Source organism: Eubalaena glacialis, chromosome 10 (assembly GCF_028564815.1).
Source record: "Eubalaena glacialis isolate mEubGla1 chromosome 10, mEubGla1.1.hap2.+ XY, whole genome shotgun sequence".
In the NCBI taxonomy this organism is placed as follows: domain Eukaryota; kingdom Metazoa; phylum Chordata; class Mammalia; order Artiodactyla; family Balaenidae; genus Eubalaena; species Eubalaena glacialis.
This window is the reverse complement of record NC_083725.1, coordinates 98,721,919-98,737,712: the sequence shown is the minus strand read 5'-3', so window position 1 is coordinate 98,737,712 and position 15,794 is coordinate 98,721,919. Positions and strand designations below refer to the sequence as shown.

Below are 15,794 nucleotides of genomic sequence, written 5' to 3'. Positions count from 1 at the left end.
CAGCATTTGTCTTTCTCTGTCTGACTTATTTCACTTAGCATAATGCCTTCCAAGTCCGTCCATGTTGCTGCAAATGGCAAAATTTCATTCCTTTTTATGGCAAGGTCACATTCTGAGGTACTGGGGTTAGGACTTCAACATATGAATTTGGGGGCTGGGGACACAGTTCAACCCATAATGATAGCGCTGTGCCAGTTTTGCTTTCTACACAGCTGAAGGGGAGGATTAGATCCCACTGTAGTTGCATCCCCCAGCTCATTGACAGGCTGCCTTCCCAGGTCACAGCATGTCAGCTCTCACCAACCCCTTCTCTGAGAAAAGACAAAGCAGCCTAAGAGAGAAAGAAGCAAGCTGTACCCACCCCATGGGAACTGCCTGATTTCCTGGGGCATTTTGCATGTGAGCCAAGCAGTAGGTGCCTTGGTGAAATCGCTGACTTACTGCTAAAGTTTGGTGAGAAGAATAACTCAGAATCCAGTTATTTCCCCTCGTCTCTGCTTGCCCTGGAGCACCAGGTTTAAAAGAAAACATTATATGTGGCGCCACCTAGAGGCCGATGATGAAGACCGTAAAAAGGAAAGAAAGGGTTTCTGACTGGGCTTTCCTCCCCTTACATTCCTTGGCGATCATTATTTCAAACTTGCCCTCTCAGCCCAATCTCCTGGATTTCTGCCATCACACTGGCGCAATTAAAAGCCGTGCTCAAGAAATGGCTGGGAACACGAAAAGCAAATAAAATTCAAATGCCATTTTTTGCACCTATTTTTCTATGTCTCTGGATTTGGAGATTCGTTAAAATTTTATCATTTGACAAGATTCTTGAATTTATCCCCATCCCCAACCCTGCCAACACACACACACACACACACAAAGGGCCTGAGACTTTAAAAGTCTGTACATGCCTCAAAAATAGCGATCAATATAATTTTTCAAAGAAGAAAACGAACCACCTTGTAACACGGATCTCAACCCTCCAAGATCCCTCCCCCATTTGGTGAGACCACAGAGAGATGGCAGCTGCAATCCAACACAAAGCTGGCAGGAGATCTTAAGGCTCTTGATTCCAGGTCACATGTATGTTCTAGAAATTTGGATTGCCGCTTTATTATTATAGCAAGGGGCAGTAAAAAAGTACAGTCTCTTCTTTCAGAGATTCACAGGACTAATAGCCACTTTAGAAATCATTTCCAGGTATACCTCGTATTACTGCATTTCACTTGATCGCACTTTGCATATACTGAGTTTTTTACAAATTGAAGACTTGTGGCAACCCTGTGTCAAGCTATTTTTCCAACAGCATTTGTTCACTTTGTGTCTCTGTGTCACACGTTGGTAATTATTACAATATTTCAAATGTTTTCATTATTATTATATTTGTTATGGTGATCTGTGATCAGTGATCTTTGATGTTACTATTGTCATTGTTTTGGGGCTCCACGAACCATACCCATATATAAGATGGCGAACTTAATTGATAAATGTTGTGTGTGTTCTGACTGCTCCATCAACCAAATGGCCATTCCCCCAGCTCTCTCCCTCTCCTCAGGCTTCCCTATTCCCTGAGACCCAATATTAAAATTAGGCCAAATAATAACCCTATAATGACCTCTAAGTGTTCAGTTGAAAGGAAGAGTCACAAGTCTCTCACTTTAAATAAAAAACTAGAAATGATGACTGCGCTTAGGGAGGAAGGCATGTTGAAAGCCAAGACAGGCCAAAAGCTAGGCCTCTAGTGCTGAGCAATTAGCCAAGCTGTGGATGCAAAGGAAAAGTTCTTGAAGGAAATTAAAAGTGCTGCTCCAGTGAACACACAAATGATAAGAAAGCAAAACAGCCTTATTGCTGATATGGAGAAAGTTTTAGTGCTCTGGATAGAAGATCAAACCAGCCACAACATTCCCTTAAGCCAACGCCAGATCCAGAGCAAGGTCCTAACTCTTCAATTCTGTGAAGGCTGAGAGAGGTGAGGAAGCTGCAGAGGAAAGTTTGAAGCCAGTAGAGGCTGGTTCATGAGCTTTAAGGAAACAGCCATCTCTGTAACATAAAAGTGCAGGGTGAAGCAGTAAGTGCTGATAAAGAAGCTGTAGCAAGTTATCCAGAGGATCTCGCTAAGATAATTAATAAAGGTGACTATAAATTTTCAATGTAGACAAAACAGCAATATATGGGAAGAAGATGCCATTTAGGACTTTCATAGCTGGCTTCAAAACTTCAAAGGACAGGCTGACTCTCTTGTTAGGAGGCTAAAAGAGCTGGTGACTTTAAGTTCAGGCCAATGCTCATTTACCATTAAAAATTCTAAGGCCCTTAAGAATGATGCTAAATCTACACTGCTTGTGCTCTATATGGAACAACAAAGCCAGGATGACAGCACATCTGTTGACAACATGGTTTACTGAATATTTTAAACCCCCTCTTGAGGCCTACTGCTCAGAAATAAAGATTCCTTTCAAAATATTACCGCTCTCTGACAATGCACGTGGTCACCCAGGAGCTCTGATGGAGATGGACAATGAGATTCATGCTGTTTTCATGACTGCTAACACCACATCCATTCTGCAGCCCATGGATCAAGGAGTAATTTTGACTTTCAAGTCTTATTTTGTAAGAAATACATTTCATAAGGCTATAGCTGTCAAAGGTAGTGATTCCTCTGATGGATCTGGGCAAAGTAAATTGAAAAACTTCTGGAAGGACTCACCATTCTAGATTCCATTAAGAACATTCGTGATTCATGGGAAGAGGTCAAAATATCAACATTCACAGGAGTTTGGAAGAAGTTGATTCCAACCCTCACAGAAGACTTTGAGGGGTTCAAGACTTTAGTGGAGGAAGTAACTGCAGATGTGGTGGAAACTACAAGAGACCTAGAACTAGAAGTGGAGCCTGAAGATATGACTGAATTGCTGCAATCTCATGATAAAACTGTAATGGATGAGGAGAGTTACTTCTTATGGATGAGCAAAGAAAGTGGTTTCTCGAGATGGAATCTACTCCCGCTGAAGATGCTGTGAAGATTGTTGAAATGACGACAAAGGATTTAGAACATTACATAAACTTAGTTGATAAGAAGCAGCAGCAGGTTTGAGAGGACTGACTCCACTTTTAAAAGAAGTTCTGTGGGTAAATTGCTATCAAATACAGCATTGCCGCCACAGAGAAATCATTCATGAAAGAGTCAATCAATGCAGCAAACTTCACTTTTAAGTAACATTTTAAGAAATTCCCACAGCCATGCCACCCTTCAGCAACTACCACCCCGTGATCAGTCAGCAGCCATCAACACCGAGGCAAGACCCTCCACCAGGAAAAAGATTGCAATTCGCTGAAGGCTCAGATGATGGTTAGCATTTTTAAGCAAGAAAGTATTTTTTAATTAAAGTCTGTACATTATTTTTTAGACTTAATTCTATTGCATACTTAATAGACTACAGTATAGTGTAAACACAACTTTCACATGCACTGGGAAACCAAAAACTTTGCGTGACTCGCGTTATTGCGGTGGTCTAGAAGTGAAACCACGGTATCTCCAAGGTATGCCTGTACACAGAAAAACATTTTCGATGTTTCTTAATTTTTTATAAAAGCAGATCAGTAGTGATAACATACAGTACTATCCTGTTCAGTAGAATAACAGAGATCCATGTACAGAAAGACTGAATGAACCCACCAGTGGTCTCTGATGGAGGAAAGTTATGAGGACTTACATTCTGGGACAGCTGACAGGGTCTGCATCATCTCTCTGTGGCTCAGTTTCCTCATCTGGAGATAATAACAGTCCCTTTCTCATCAGGCTTGTGACAATCCGTGAGTTACTATAATGTAAAGTGCCTGGGATAGTGCAGCCCTGGGGAAGCTCAAGTAACGGCATGTCATTGCTCTTGCCATAATCAGGGCTTCCATGGAACTTGTATGTTTTTCTAAAACATATCCTTATTCCTTTATTACAACAAAAAGTTATTTGGCTAAAACGATCACTTAGGGCATTCCACTAACCAAGAACAGAAATACACTCAGACTATCCCCAAATGAGCCTCTACTCTCAAAACTCTAAGGTGGAAAATTTAATGACTCCACCCAATTGGAAATTTATTCTAGTCCATTAATAGATATTTCACAAGGTCAGAAATACAACTAGTACATAGGGGGCTGGGAAAACATTCAACCTCTTTAGAGAACTTAAAAAATGAAAATTAAAATATGTAACTGTTTTCAACTATTAAACGAACCAGAAAACCGATTTTTTTAAAAAGGTATTTCCCAATGCTGCCAAGACTAAAATAAAGCCAGACGTCTCACATGTTGCCAGTGAGCAAGCTGATGCAAACCATTAGCAGAACAAGTGGGCAAGAGCCAGAAAAGGCTCCTGTCCTTCGACCCGGTCATTGCATTTCTGAGAATCGAGCTGAAGAACATTTCTCAAAACAGGGGGAAAGTCATATCTACCCTCATTTCACAGCCGTGAGCACTATTTCTAACAGCGAAAAACTGGAAACAACATAAATACCAAATAATAAGTAAATAAACTATATTTATTCACCAAGTGAATGGGCCACTTAAGCGTTAAAAGTGATAGGGAAATATGGGGAAAAACATAGAAAAATGTTAGTATGTTGAAATGTTACCTGGGAAAAAAATTAAAATATAAAATCGTATACCTATGGTGATTACAACTGAGAAAAGCCTGAATGTAAACTTGTAAGATGCTCATAGTGGGTCTGTTAGCGTACAGACTCTATGCGGGATTCTGTTTTTCTCCTTCCCTGTTCCCTTGATTTTTACAATATGACATTTTATTACCTTTATAATAAAAAAGTTTCTTCCTGTCTCACGAAAATCTTTCCTCTGCCGTGGATACGGAATAGCTGCTCTCTGCTTCATATCCCTCCAAGACACACTTCTCCAGGCCCTTCTCTCACCCTTCGGAAAGGGCAAGACTTCTCCTTGTTTAAGTGTATTCTTTTCTAAATGCCAAAGCTATTTCGTAGGGCTTTTGAGGCAATCACCTCTACCAAGTGAGAATATCAGCTGCCTTCTCTCTCTTTCCTGTAAGTACCAAGTTGTTCCAAAGAATCAGAGAAAGAGCTCTGTAACTTCTAAGCAAGACACAGAAGGAGGTGGCACAAATTCTAAATGGACAACTCTCAGGGAGCCCTTGAAAGGATGGACCAGATGGTACCTACCCTGGAGACCTCGGCCCAGCCCATCCTGGCTCTGGCTGAAACCATCCTGTATTTCTACCCTCCAGTCATGGATAAGTTCCTTAATCGACCCTAAACATTGTTTTTGTTTGTTTGTTTGTTTTTTTAGTTCAACTCTCTCATTTTATTTATTTATTTAAAAAAATTTATTTTTTATTTTTTTATTTTTTTGACATCTTTATTGGAGTATAATTTTTTTACAATGATGTGTTAGTTTCTGCTTTATAACAAAGTGAGTCAGCTATATATACATATATCCCCATATCTCCTCCCTCTTGCGTCTCCCTCCCACCCTCCCTATCCACCCTTCTAGGTGGTCACAAAGCACCAAGCTGATCTCCCTGTGCTATGCGGCTGCTTCCCACTAGCTATCTATTTTACATTTGGTAGTGTATATATGTCCATGCCACTCTCTCACTTCGTCCCAGCTTACCCTTCCCCCTCCCCATGTCCTCAAGTCCATTCTCTACGTCTGTGTCTTTATTTCTGTCCTGCCCCTAGGCTCTTCAGAACCATTTTTTTTTTTTTTTTTTTAGATTCCATATATATGTGTTAGCATACGGTATTTGTTTTTCTCTTTCTGACTTACTTCACTCTGTATGATAGACTCTAGGTCCATCCACCTCACTACAAATAACTCAATTTCGTTTCTTTTTATGGCTGAGTAATATTCCATTGTATATATGTGTCACATCTTCTTTATCAATTCATCTGTCGATGGACACTTAGGTTGCTTCCATGTCCTGGCTACTGTAAATAGAGCTGCAATGAACATTGTGGTACATGACTCTTTTTGAATTATGGTTTTCTCAGGGTATATGCCCAGTAGTGGGATTGCTGTCGACCCTAAACATTTTGATCAGCAGAAGTAAAAAAGCAAAAGAGACTTAAACACCTGACAATAGGGGAATAATTAGGTTACAGGTCATCTACTTGATGGAACAGTAGGTAACCTCACAAAACAACAGCTATTGTTGCTACATATATGGTAATGTGGCAAAGGGCCTCTAAAGTGAAGTAGAAAAAGCAGGCTACTCAATCACGAGTCCCCATGACAATGAATATACTTTGTGTGGACTGACCAATAACAGTTAACGTTTACAAGTCACTGACTATACCCAGGCATTGTGCTGTGTGCTTATTATGCATTAAAACGTCACAACAATGTCATTTAGAAGGCTGATTATTCTCATTTTGGAGAGGAGGGCATTGAGGCAGCAGAAGGTTAAGGAATTAATTCTCATTTAATCCTTCCAATGGCTAAGTTTTAGACCATTCTGGTAACTTTCCTAAGATCACACAGCGCTGGGGGAGAGGGATGGAAGGGAGGGCTGGGATTTGGATACAGTCCTTCTCCAGGGCTCACACCCTCAGGTCCTAGACTGGGAAGGGAATATGTAAGAAATCTGAAATGCAAGGAAACTTTTGTCTTAGAAAAAGGACTTCTTTTCCTTCCCCCTATTGTCTAAACTTTCTAGTGTTCTTCTGTTTTAGAATTTAAAGACCAAAAGGAAAAAAGAAGGGCAACAGAGGAAAGGTTTTTTGAATGCATGTGTTTATGTGTATGGTTTTTTAAATTATGTTTTGATCAAAAGACTACATAAATGCCAATCAAGTCTCTACTACACTGGGGGGTGAAGGGTCAGAAATGAGGAGAAAAAAATTAATGGAGAATAGCCAAGGCGAGCCTGCTCCAAACCAAACCAAACTGCGCCAGGCAGCTGCCCACACTATCTTTTCTTTTCTTTTCTTTTCTTTTTAAATTTCTCTTTCCACCAACTCTTCCGGTTTATGCATGAATTCTGAAATCAGGGAACTGTACTGGCACAGGACACAGCTTGTCACAGAGAACTTTAATAGCACACAGTTGAAACTGACAAAGCTGGGGATATAACTTAGGTCTCAACTTCCAATCCTGTATTCTGTCCCAAACGTGTCCTGTTCTGAATATTCCCAGCTCAGCTAAAGACAATCTGCATTTACTGGAGTTCAAATACACACCATATTCCAAAACTGATCATTCCACACATTCAGAGTGTTTAATAATGCTCAAAACTGGACAGATGATAGGGTTCACGTATACTATCTCATTTGAAACTCAAATTACAAACATTCAATTTCTAGCAATTTTGAAGCCAGGCTAGAAACAGAAAAAGCTGCAATAGACATAATACTCTTTTAATTCTGCAAAAATAAAAATGCATTATGTATACTAGTCTATTCAGAAGAAATCACAAGCAACAAACAAAATGAACTATTTCCCACAAAAAAACATACCCTCAACCCAACCCCTCCCAAAATTTCTCTGAAGAGCGGGGGCAGGCAGCAGGGATACTGGACAGATCTCAGAGGGGCCAGTCTCAGAGGGAGTGAGTACATCACAAGGAAGAGGGGGCCTGGCTCCAGAGGGGGTCCCAAACCCACGGCTCCTTCCTGCGCGTCAACAAGCTGAGCCTCAAATCCCGGTAACAGCTATGTGAAAAGTTCAAATTATCATCTTCTCCTCATTTCCTCAGCTGGCTCCCAAAAAGACAGTAGATTCTGAGCCAGAACACATAGTTCTCCTATGCGAGAGGCCCTGTGGCCAGGGGCCCAAAGCCCAGGAAAGGGCCAAGAACCATTGTCCAGCTGTGTGGTCCCCAGGCACCGGACAACCCTGGGCCCAGGACTCCCGGGTGTACTTCCTGCCGGCCAGCGTGCCGTGGCCCAGCTCCCCCTGCAGCACCAAACTTCGGCAAAGAAGAGAAACACACCTCTACGGGGCAGGGAGGATGATCGTTCCACTTCCTGGAAGCCCCTCAACTCACACCCCTGGTGCCTCCTTTCTCACACATTACCACTGACTCACATCTCACGCGGATTTTGGGTACAAAACGGGAAAGAGGCTGAAGAAGGAGGGGGTGGGGAGGATGAGAAAGAATCCCGGTCCCGGTGGTGCCCATTTGAAGATGATGTCCAGGTGTTGGCAAAGAAAAGGGCATTTGGAAGCAGATTACTATAAAGTCAGTACCAACTCCATGCTAGATAGTTGACGTGATGCTACAGCTTACTTCATCATCAAGAATACTGCACAATGTAGAAGATGTGCAAGATGGTTACCAGCCTGGACCTTGGGGTCAGGCAGCCCTGGGTTCAAATCCAGATCTGCTGCTTGCTGGTTTGAAGATGCTGAAGCTACATAACCTCTGGGAGTCTCAGCATCCTCGCGTGTCAAGTGAAGGCAGTGAGAGTCTCCCAGGGGGAGGGTGAATAGAGCCTGGTGGACGGGTCCTCTGCTCCCCCAAAGCTGTGGCTCCCCACCCCACCAAGACCCCTGTTTCTGCACAGACCACGCTGCTCTGAGACAGAGCGAGACAGGTGGAGAGGCCAGGACAGCCCTGCCCCCAGAGGCCCTGGCCCCGCCGTGGGCAGCACGCAGAGTGTGCAGGGCTGAGCCAGACCCAGAACTCCGCGCTGACGCCCCAGGACTGCCACCACCCTCCCCCTGCCCCAGCAAAGGGCCAGGCCACTCACGGCACTCCTTCTCGTCACTCCTGTCGAAGCAGTCGGGCAGCCCATCGCACTGCCAGGCGCCGGGGATGCACCGCCCGTTGCTGCACTTGAAGTTGCCTGGAATGTTGCACTCGTTGGTGAAGTTGTTCCCGGGAAGCAGCTGGCTTTCTGTGGGAGAGAGGGGACAGGGAGGTCAGAGGCGCCGCCAAGGCGGCAAGGACCCGGGACCGCACAACTCTTCTTCGACACGGACTGTGTATGTGAGACTTCCGGTGGGTGACATTGCCTCTCTGGGACTCAGTTTTCTCATCTGTGAAAGGGACCCATAATCTGCTCCACCCCCAGGGATTCTGCGAGGACTAAACGGAGAGACCCAGGTAAAGCCCTTCGCTGGTGCTGAGCACACAACAGGGGTTCACGGACTTTTCCTCTTTCTCTGTCAAAAAGCCTGGTCGTAAAACCCAAACGTTCTTTCCTGGCCATCAGCAGTGGCTAAAAAGGAAGGTGCCAAGACAGAGGGAGCGCAGGACTCCCAGTACCCAGCGGCAGGAACTGCAGGCTCCGTCCAGACCTCAGACTCTGCGGCCCTATGATCACAGAATCCTTGCACTTGGGCCAAGTCAGCAGGAATACGGGGACATCATTTCACTTTAGGAAACAGGAATCACCCACAAAAACCAACCTGCCTGGGGTCACACGGGGAGCAAAGGCCAGACCAAAACTTCAACACAGGCCTTCTAACCCCAAGAGAGTCCCCAGGTCCCTGGACTGCTTGCCAAGAGTTCCCGGAGATTTAGCACCGAGCCCCAAGGTTTAGATTCGACTCCACTGAACACAGGCACAGAATGCCAAGGCCCTCACCCAAAAGTGCGAACTCTTAGGCTGGAAAGCAAACAGGGAAGGCCAAGGAGAGCTAAATTCATCCACCAATGGACCCCGGGGGCAGATTGTCAAGGGAGCCAGAATTGGATCAATCTGATCCGTCTGAGCTACTGTGATCAATGGCTGGGAGATCAGGAGCCATCAGGAAATAAAACAGTCTTAGAGGAAAAGGAGAAATAAAAGACCGGTCCCTCCAGGGCTCCCTCCTGAGTTTTCAATAAGCATTTACTGAACATTTATGACCAGACACTTCTGCTAAGTGTTAAAGATGCAGAGATGAAAGCTAGGGCTCCTCCCTCCGGGCTGGAAAGGCACAAGGGTATACTAACAATTTTAGTGCTCTGTACTAAGAGGGATGTCCAGATCTGCCTGGGGGTAGCAGGAGGAGAGCAGGGCCCATGATGGTCTTCCACAAGCTTTGCCAAGAGAAGCATCTCATGCCAGACCCCTGACATCACACCTTCTTTCATGCTTGACCCCTGACATCACACCTTCTTTCATGCCACTATCCTTTACATGTGCTGTAATTTTTACCTGGAATGCCCTTCAACTCATGGGGTCTCCTGGAAATCCCGACACACCCATTAGCATACAACTTCTGTGTTACTCTGCCTCTGAAGTCTTCCGCAAGGAGAAATGGGCAGTCACCCTGTTGTGTGCCTAGGGTTCTACTGGGGTTACACTAAAAACATTTTACAGCTGGAACAAGTGGGCAAAAAATTGGAAAAGACAGAGCCAGAGGCAAGCGGTACCACATCAGCCCAGGTGCCACGGATATTCCTTATAGACCATCTGTCCCACTGCACTGAATTCATACTGTACATGAACACCCTACTGAAAATGAGCTTGTGTAATTCACTGAAGAATTCTAGAAGAGCAGCTACAGTGAGGGGCCTCATCCTGCCCTAAAAACCTGCACTGGGTTCCTAAAAATCTTCTTTGTCCCCTCCTCACTCAACCACCCCCTACGATGGCCAATCACCAAGTCCTGCATGCTAGTCTCCACTGCCACAGCCATGACTGCAGCCCAAATCACCACCATCTCTTACCAGGATCACTGCCACAAGTGACCCCAGCCTCCCCTCAAGTCTGTCTCAGAGGAACCTTTCTAAAGAGCAAATCGATCATGACACTTCTTGACTTTAAAAAGCCATTGAATGGCTCCCCAATGCTCTTAAGATAAAGTCAGAATTCAAGGCATTAAAGAAAGGTCACAGGAAAGAGGTGGCATTTGCACTGGACGTTGATAGACAAAGAGATGAAACGTAAGGACCCCTCACGTCTACAGAAAGATGGCAAAGACCAGGGCAGGAAGGCTCAGTGCAGGCCACGATGGGTATGGAATAAAAAAACACAGAGCTCTGATAGTTAGGAATTGCGAAAAGACTGTGCCCCTATTTCCCCAATTCTACACCAAGGTCAGATATCACTAATCACAGGACTCTGTCCACTGAGCCCACTGTCGATATCAGAATCCCTCTCAAGACTCGACTTGAGGAAGCCACCACCAAACCTGAGACGGTCGTGAAGCCAATTCCCCCCCCACCTCCGGGCAGAGGTGCAAGATGCCAGAGTGGGTCTCATAGGAGAGGAGCCTAGAAGGACAGCCAGGGGCTGGATCCCAGCCAGACACACGATACATAACACTGAAAACCTACACGTTCCAGCTGTTTCCTAACAACTGCTCTGGGCTGCCCCCCGCCAGCAGGGAACTCTTCAGGGCTCCAGAACATAACTGCCATTCTGATTTGTTCGGAAATCACTTACACTTGCTTGTGCAGAGCTAGCTCCTCGAAGGCAAGCCCCCTGGAAGAGTCGCCGAAACTGTGAAATCTTGTTCTGATAAACAGATTTCCGGGGCAAGAAAACTGTCCAGATGAGATCCCAAAGTGTTCGCTCTGGGAGTCAAGAGGCTGGCGGCACAGGGACTTGATAAATGAGAGGGTGCGATGCCGAGACTAAACACCACGTGGGTTGGACGCAGGCGGTCCTGCAGCCACGGGGTTCCCAATGCCCTACCAGCAGGACCTCGGGTCCCCAGGGCCGGGTGAATGATAACTCGGAAGAGCAGTCTGTGCACGTCGGAGCAACGCCATCACCCACGCAGGGGGCGCAGGGCCTTGTGCTTTAGGGAAGTGACAGGACCAGTAAACTCGAGAGTATGAGGAGAAACCAAGGCAAAGGGAGGGTAAATCATGTTGACTCTGTCTTCAAAAATCTTCCTCAAACCCATCCAAGGTGCCTCACTAAACTGACACCATCCAATCCAAGCCACTGAGACCTCGTGCCCTCTTTAAACCAGTGGTTCTTAACGGGGGACAATTTGGGCCCCCAGAGGACATATGGCAGTGTCTGGAGACATTTTCGGTTGTGGCCTCTAGGAATGCACACCTGCGATGCACGGGGCAGACCCTCACAACAAAGAACCACCCAGCCCGAAATGTCAAGAGTGCTGACTTGAGAAATCCTGGCTTAAACCAACCTTCCCCCTTTCACTTCTCACTCCCACCCGTTTCTTCTCCTCATAGCAGAGGGAGATTTTAAATGCTGCTGATGGCTCCTCTGTGCCCCTATAATAAATCTAAAACTGTTGCCATGGTTTACAAAGCCAGGCATGATCAGGCCCCGCGTACCTCTACAACCTCATTCCAACCATTTCTTCCAACACCGATGTCCTCCCTGCAGTGGTCCTCCGCACACACTGTTCACTCACCCCAATTCTTCCACGCACATTTCACCTGGTGTTATGGGCTGAATTGTGTCCCCCAAAAATTCATATGTTGAGGTCCTAACCCCTGTACCTCAGCATGGGACTATATTGGGAGCTAGGGCCTTTAAAGAGTTGATTAAGTTAAAATGAGCCCATTAGCATGGGCCCTAATCCAGTCTGATTGGTGTCCTTATAAAAAGACATTAGGACACAGACACACACAGGGAAGATCATGTGAAGACTCAAGGAGATGGCAGCAATCTACAAGCCAAGGAGACAGGCCTCAAAAGAAACCAACCCTGCACACTTTGACCTCAGACTTCTAGCCTCCAGAATCATAAGAAAATAAATTTCTATTGTTGAAGCCACTCACTCTGTGGTACCTTGTCACGGCAGCTCCAGCAAACTGGTACATCTGGCTAATCTCATTTGTCCTCCGACCTCAGCTTTACATCACTGACTCTGAGATTCCTTCACTGATTCCTTCACCCAGTCTAAAGCTCATTCATCCCTGTTTTCTGCTCTGGTCGTGTCCTGTGTTTTCCTTCATCTCAACTGTGCTCACCAATGAATCTGTACTCTCTCCCCACCAGATTGCACGACCCCAAAGGCCGAAGGGCATTGCTTCATTTTGCTCTCGATCCTGGGCATCCTGCACTCAGTAGGTTCTCAGTAAATATCTGTGGTCATTCTCAGAAGAAAACCAAGTGTTCAGTTACTGATTTATCCCCCATCCCTCACACTCTTCCTTGGAAAGTTCCATCTACCCCCTGCGTCATCCCCCGGAAGGTGAGTGGGATCTTACATATATAGTTAAAAATAAGGGACACAGGGGTGTCTGGATTTGTGCAAGTAAATTACTACCCCGTCTGCTTTAAAACAGGTTAGAAATCTTTTCAGCCGGACAGCAGGACTTTCTAGTGGCTGAAATATTTATCCCATCTCAGTGTCTTGGGACACATCTAGAATCCAAAAAAGACAAGCATTAGCACGAAGTTGGCTAGCTGGGGTTTCTCCTTCTCCTTTTTCTTTTTTCATTAGGCTGAAAAATGAAAAAGAGTTGCCCATTTTCACTGCAGCAGCACATCACTTACTTAAAATAACTACGCCATCTGCACCAAGACTGAAAAAAAAATTCCAAGTCCTCCCCCATTGGGCAAAAGCAAAGAACCTGCCGCTGCGGCCTCTTCCAAAATTTTTGGCACCCACAAATTTCTACTTGATGAGGGGGCACTGCAAAAACTCAAGACAGCTGCTGCATTCTGCTCCTTCTGGAACATGCAGTGGGCAATGCTGACTTTTCCAGCTGAGAAATGGGAATTCTCTTCCACCGGCTGGAGCCCTCCACATGCTCTTCTCTCCCTCTGCTGATCTCCTCCCGCTAAGGTCACGCCTTATCACGATGCGAGACAGACTTGGCACCTGCAAACTATCAACAGGCCCTGCTTTCAGATTTCTGCCCAGTCACCTTCGTTTTTATCTTTTGCTTCCTGATCATCTGGTCGGCAGGCTCAATGAACAACCAAGCAAGACACAGACACATATATGTACAGACACACGTACAGCTTAGCGTTCCAATTTGCAGATCTCAACTAGATCTTCCCTAAAACCTCCCTGGAGAATTAACACACCTCTTCCCACTGCCTGGAACATGATGCCAACAAACATGATGTTTTGAGGCCACTGAAGACAACCATCCGTTTTCCCTTTGACTCGCTCCTTCAAACACACACGTACAGTCCATGCATGGGCACACGAAAGCACCAAGTGAGCGGGTCTGTCGTGATACGTTTCTAAACTATCCTGGAAAAATCCCCGAAGGTCCCTTCGACTCCAGACTGCTCCTCGTGGTGGCATCGGTGTTGCGTGGAACCACAGACATCTGTCCTGAGCACTTCCCAGAACCATTTGGTTCTCATCAAACCAGCTGCTTCCCACTGGAGCTCGGCCACAGGGAGCATCCTGGCTGTCACCAGGGAGGGAGCAGTCACGCGTGGATACCTGAGCCTGGAGTGAGGATGGGCCTCTGTCTCCAAGCATGTAAGCTGAGCCAGGTCTCCAGCTCTGTCGAGACTCTGCACAGTGCCCTGCCCGCCCTGTTAGCTCATTCCAGGAGCCCCGGTCTCTGTGTACCCACCTGCAAGGAAGATACGCAGCCCAGGGACACAGGTGAGATGTTATAAAATGACTCATGGATTCAGCCCAGGAATGCTGACCCTTGGAACCCACAGATTTCATATTTACACATACAGTGTATTATATTTACACTGACCCTGAAGATCGCGTGTAACTTTCCTGCAGGAACACTTTCTGGATGGAGTGAGTCACCCGGACAGTGAGTGAGCCTAGCTGTCCGCCCCACATCCGCACTTCACACGGCTTCCCCTCTGCCTCTCCCGTGCAGTGCACAGCAGCAGCCACTACAAAACGACAGATGCTTTGTTTCCTTCTTAAAATGAGTTAGCAAAGAAAGCCAATGGCTAGTATTAATGAGGCAAGCAAAGAGAAAGCAAAGAGGTCTAGGAAAAGGACAGTTCTTCACCAGGAAACAGCTCTATAAATTATTTTCGTACTGTATTTATAGCCTCATTAAGGGCCCAAAGCTGTTACTTACATTTTTTAGTTATGCTTCATTAGGAAAATTATGTCCAAGCGGCATTAACGTCATGGGGATTTGCAGAGCTGTTGGGATGCAACCCTTGCAAGGTCCAAGGTCCACGGCTCAGGGGCTGGACAGCAACGCTGGGGGATGCTGTTCCTCAGGACACTGATTCCCAAAGGTGAGCTCTGAGCCCCACCCCACCCTGGTCCCCAACTCTCCTACATTCCCTTTAACGGCCCTTAAGAAGTGGATTATTGACTTCTCACTAGGGAAAATCTAACATCTACTGAAGCTCCTAATACCTGGCAGGAGTTTAACATCCGTTCTCTTTCTCTGCCTTCACAATAGCCCTCTGAAATAGGCACCACGCCCATTTTGCAGACCAGAAAACTGAGACTGAAGACGTCACACAGCTAGAACGGGGGTCTGCCAACGTTTTAGGCCAGATAGTAAATATTCTAGGCTGTGCAGGATAAGAGGCCAAATTAAAGATATTATACCAGTACTTACATAAAAGGAGAGAAAACAATATTCCACACAATTTTTATTGATGAAATTCAAAATACGACCATCATAATTGAGAACAATTTTCTGTAGCACAGGTCTACTAATGAAAAGAACAGAATTCTTTTTCGGGGAAGGGGGCAGGTGATTGAGATTCAAAGTTAGTGTCCCCTATCATCAAAATCTATTGCAAATGTTTAATTTTTTTTCAACCATTTAAAAAATGTAGAAACCATTCTTAGCTCAGGGGCTGTGGTGGGCTGGCTTTGGCCCCTGGGCCACAGTTTGCAGACTCCTAAGTGAGAAGATGGTAGGTCTGCCTAAAATAATAAAATAGCAGAGGCGCCCAACCCAAAAGGCCTTCCTCTCTGCGCCATCACACCTACCACACTCTGAAATGATC

General features: G+C 45.6%; 1 protein-coding gene across 1 annotated transcript in view; it reads right to left on the bottom strand.

The window, feature by feature from the left end:
- The window catches only part of LDLRAD3 (low density lipoprotein receptor class A domain containing 3), a 254,602-nt gene that overhangs the window by 173,049 nt on the left and 65,759 nt on the right, over positions 1-15,794 (bottom strand). Inside the window, exon 2 of the mRNA XM_061203245.1 lies at positions 8,715-8,861. Coding sequence (XP_061059228.1) covers positions 8,715-8,861 — 147 coding nt within the window. The remainder of the gene's footprint in view (positions 1-8,714; positions 8,862-15,794) is intronic.